General features: G+C 36.4%; 1 protein-coding gene across 1 annotated transcript in view; it reads left to right on the top strand.

Annotated features, from left to right (window-relative positions):
* The window catches only part of LOC107185075 (cell cycle control protein 50C-like), a 27,768-nt gene that overhangs the window by 11,054 nt on the left and 12,525 nt on the right, over positions 1-4,189 (top strand). Inside the window, exons 3-5 of the mRNA XM_015572203.1 lie at positions 326-427; positions 2,149-2,236; positions 2,656-2,796. Of these exons, the coding sequence (XP_015427689.1) occupies positions 326-427; positions 2,149-2,236; positions 2,656-2,796 (331 nt within the window). The remainder of the gene's footprint in view (positions 1-325; positions 428-2,148; positions 2,237-2,655; positions 2,797-4,189) is intronic.

Genomic DNA, 4,189 nt, shown 5'->3' with positions numbered 1-4,189 from the left:
GCACTCCGCACCTGAGAATTTCACTTCCGCACTGCGCCTCCTCTGAGTCTGGGTATGATATTCTTTTTCCTCCTAGTTGTAGAATTTCCACTCAGCCAGCCTTCCTGTGGTTCTGGATGATGTCCGTTCCGTCTTTTAGGTGTAATTTAAATTGGTTGTTCGAGGCAGCAATCTCCGGTGTTAACCTATGCCGCCATCTTCAGGGGAAAATCTGTTTCCATAATTTTTTATTTACCACTTTTTATATTTTGAAAGTCCTATGTTTATTAATATTTTAGTTTATTTTTCTTACTCTCTTCTTACTTTTCATTGTTCTCCTTTACAGGGTAATGTTTATATGTACTACAAATTATATGGCTTCCATCAGAACCTCTATCATTATATTCTATCCAGAAGTAATAGCCAACTGATGGGTAAAAATATAAAGGTAAGGCTTTATTTACTTTGGCATAATATCCTTTTTTTTTTTAATCTTCACCCTAAGATTGAGGATATTTTTTCCTTCCAGGAAATGGAAGGAAGAGGAGACAGAGGGAGAGAGAGAAAGAGGAAGAGAGAGGGAGAGAGAGAAACATCGATGTGAGAGAGACACATCCATTGGTTGCTTCATGCATGCACCCCAATCCTTGACTGGGAATTGAACCCACAACCCTCCAGTGGGCAGACCAATTTTTTAACCACTGAGCACACTGGCCAGGCTCCTTTTTTTTTTTCTTTAAACCAGATGGATTTTTCAGTCTAAAAGAGAATATGGAAAATTAACTCAAAAGCTGAGGTTTTACAGATAGAAATGTTCATTTCCTTCTTGCCTAAACTGAAGAGGCTGTGTATTCAGGATAACTGCTATTGAGAAAAGGAGTTACTTTCCCTCTTCAGAGCAGTAATGTGAATCTTGCCTGATTAAAAAGGTGTATCCTTTCATGCACCAACCATTTTTTTTTATTTGACAGAATTTTACATTAAAATTGGGTACATACTGAATTGTCTAAATCTTGGTAATAATGAATATGTCAGAAGGGTAAATCTTCAAGTATCTTTCAACCACAATCAGGATTTTATGTTTCTGTTAAAGTTGATGGTATACTAGGTTGACGCATTGATTAGATTTTAGTGTTATTCCCTCACCTGTAATTTCTGTAGTTATCTTTAAAGTTGCCCATTTTAGTTGATGGAATCACCAACCATTTTGATAGTAACTCTGAGGGATTTGTCTTAGTCTGGCTCACAGTGTCTAGCAGTGTCTTTCCTGTAATTGGGGCCATCAATCTAGCCAAGTTTAAGGAAGTTGGGCTCCACTTGAATCAAAGCCTTTGATTCAATTGAATACCCTTGCAGTCCTAGGATTGCAAAACTTTATTCTTGATAGATGATATTTAGCATGCCAACAAGAAATACAAGGAGAAAACTGTTTTCTATACTGACATTATTATATTAAAGTAATAAATGATTTTTAGCAACCATTCTTTTAAAAATATATTCTGGTTCTTAGGTAGATACTAGTAAGTCCTCTAGCTATAGATTCATGACTTTTATACTTTTGGAATATAAATTGCACTTCAATAAAAACAGGTTTTAAAATGTATTCCAGCCCTAACCAGTTTGGCTCAGAGGATAGAGCGTCAGCCTGCGGACTCAAGGGTCCCAGGTTCGATTCTGGTCAAGGGCATGTACCTTGGTTGTGGTCACATCCCCAGTGGGGAGTGTGCAGGAGGCAGCTGATCGATGTTTCTCTCACATCAATGTTTCTAGCTCTCTATCTCTCTCCCTTCCTCTCTGTAAAAAATCAATAAAATATATCTTAAAAAAATAAAATAAAATGTATTCCAGTGTAGACTTAGGGTGATATTTAGCACAATCAGTAAGGTAAAGCTCCTTCTTACAGACATATTTGCTATACTATGTATTTTTAATGAGGAAAAAAACTGCACACACACACACACACACACACACACACACAGCCCTCCAAAACACAAAGATTTTTCTAGTCTAAGTGAGCTGGAAGCCTGGGAAAAACCAGTGAGTAGACCATAATCTTGTCTGTACCAATAAATCAGGGCAGGAAGGTTTACATTGCCAGTGTTCTCTCTCTCAACATTCTAAGGGAGTTGAGCAAAAGCACTTCTCAAAAGTGTATCATCTTATATCCAGGATGTTGAACGCTGTGATTCATTCAAAAAGACCCACAATGGAACCCCCATCTGTCCTTGTGGAGCTATTGCCAACAGCATGTTCAATGGTAGGTGATTTTTTTCTCTCTCTTCATGGTGTGCTCTTTTATAAGTGTGTAACTAAATGTTCAGAAGATCATCTCTGTAGCAGAATGGCAGGTTTGTGCGGGTTTTTGTTTTTGTTTTAATAATTTTGTATTCCTTATCCACTGGCTTACTGTATTTCATTTGCAAGTAAGTTCTTTCTTACTAGAGTTTCAAAGTGGTTAGGGACATGAGTTCAATGGAGCTTAAGAGTATTTTCAATCATTGGTGCCTTGGCAAGATATTTCATATAGAAATAGTGTTGTAATTCCAGCATCTATAGCATGTAGGCATGTTGGGAGTCTGCTAAAACCCTGGTTTATTTGTCCTGTCTAGCTTTGCGTATCAGAGGGTGCAAAATTACTTGCTTACATCTTTAACACAATTTTTAATTTCTTTACAGATACCATCATTCTTTTATATAATATTAATTCATCTATATATATCAAAGTCCCAATGCTATCAAGTGGAATTACATGGTGGTCAGACAAGTTCATCAAGTTTCAGAATCCAAATTCCAATGATCTTTCTAGTGCATTTGCAGGTAAGAGCCATACATTAGTGTAATGTTTTTTATCTTTTTGTAGAAACTTTGGTGTTAACGTGTGAGGAAATAATTATGTTTTCCTCTTCTTTCCTTCTTTGTTGACTTCCTTTTTGTTTTAACTTTCCATACCTGTGGGTACCTCTATCACAACCCTGTTAGAAACATGAAATAATTGTTGCCCTGGTTACGTCCAGTTTACCATTAGTAAAAAGGCAATGTTTTAAGAAACTGGTTGCTTCATCTAAAATTAGGGTGACCACGTAGTTTATTGTCTGAGATGGTTTACTTTTGAGAATAAAAGGGGGCACCAGAATTACTACAGATATATTTCTTTGAAATTTTTATTTATTGATCAATAAATTAACATTATTTTGGTAGACCTATAAATAATTCTATTACAAACTCCTTTAAAATGAAACTATTTAAAATAATACATCTGTGTACATTAAGCCAACCTAAAAAACTCCTTTATTACCTAAATATTAAAAGATAACATAAGCAGAATAATAATTTTGGATACATAGTCACATACTTTAATAAGTTTTTTAGCCATATCTGTCTTCATTACATGCCTCTGTATTTTTCTAATAAATTTTTATTCGTGTAAAAAATATTTTATTAAAATATTCTTTTTCACTTTCACAAAATTATCCACAATCTTTTTTAAAGTTGCATTTTATGGTTAGTCAATTTGAATTTGTTAACACCTTTAATTAATCCTTCTCTTTTAACCGTAATTTTTTTAATTGAGAAAATATGTACAGGTGCTGAGGTGTACCTATTATGCTCACAGGCAATTTTACTAAATGGGGGATATTCTCAGTTTCAGTGCTTTTCTATTGAAATATACTAATATTGTGACCCAAATATTTTCATAGGTAGTGTCTTTTCGACTTCATTTTTTTCTATTTATGATTCTTTTGAATGTATTACTAAATTTAAATGCTACAAAATCTTGATCTCATTTAATTCTGGTAGAGCAGAAAATTTTACTAAGTTAAAAATAGGAGCAGAACAGCCATACTGCTCGCTGGCTTGGCCCACCCTGTTGATCCCCTGGGACCCCGCCCTGCCCAAGCTGCATTGAGGCTTTTGCATATGAAAGGCCTGGCCCTTTGTAATCTGACAATAACTTAACAAACTGCAGCTGCCCCAAGGCCCCAGGGCAACGTGCATTGCTTTACAGCTGGCTTCTGCTGGGTAGCCTCAGGAAGAGGCTAGATTAGCACCTCCTTAGATCCAAGAGTCAGTGTACCCAGTGGTCAGAGTGGGACCATCCAGACCACAACTCCTCAGATCCATAAGGGACACACTCAGGGTGCAGTCTCAGTGAGCATCAAAGCCCCACTGAAGCAAGTCGCGCCCCAGAAGGGTGTCTCCAGCACAGAAG

The sequence above is a fragment of the Myotis davidii genome, unplaced genomic scaffold, assembly GCF_000327345.1.
Source record: "Myotis davidii unplaced genomic scaffold, ASM32734v1 scaffold492, whole genome shotgun sequence".
In the NCBI taxonomy this organism is placed as follows: domain Eukaryota; kingdom Metazoa; phylum Chordata; class Mammalia; order Chiroptera; family Vespertilionidae; genus Myotis; species Myotis davidii.
The sequence above is the reverse complement of the archived record's forward strand: the minus strand, read 5'-3'. Positions and strand labels throughout refer to the sequence as shown.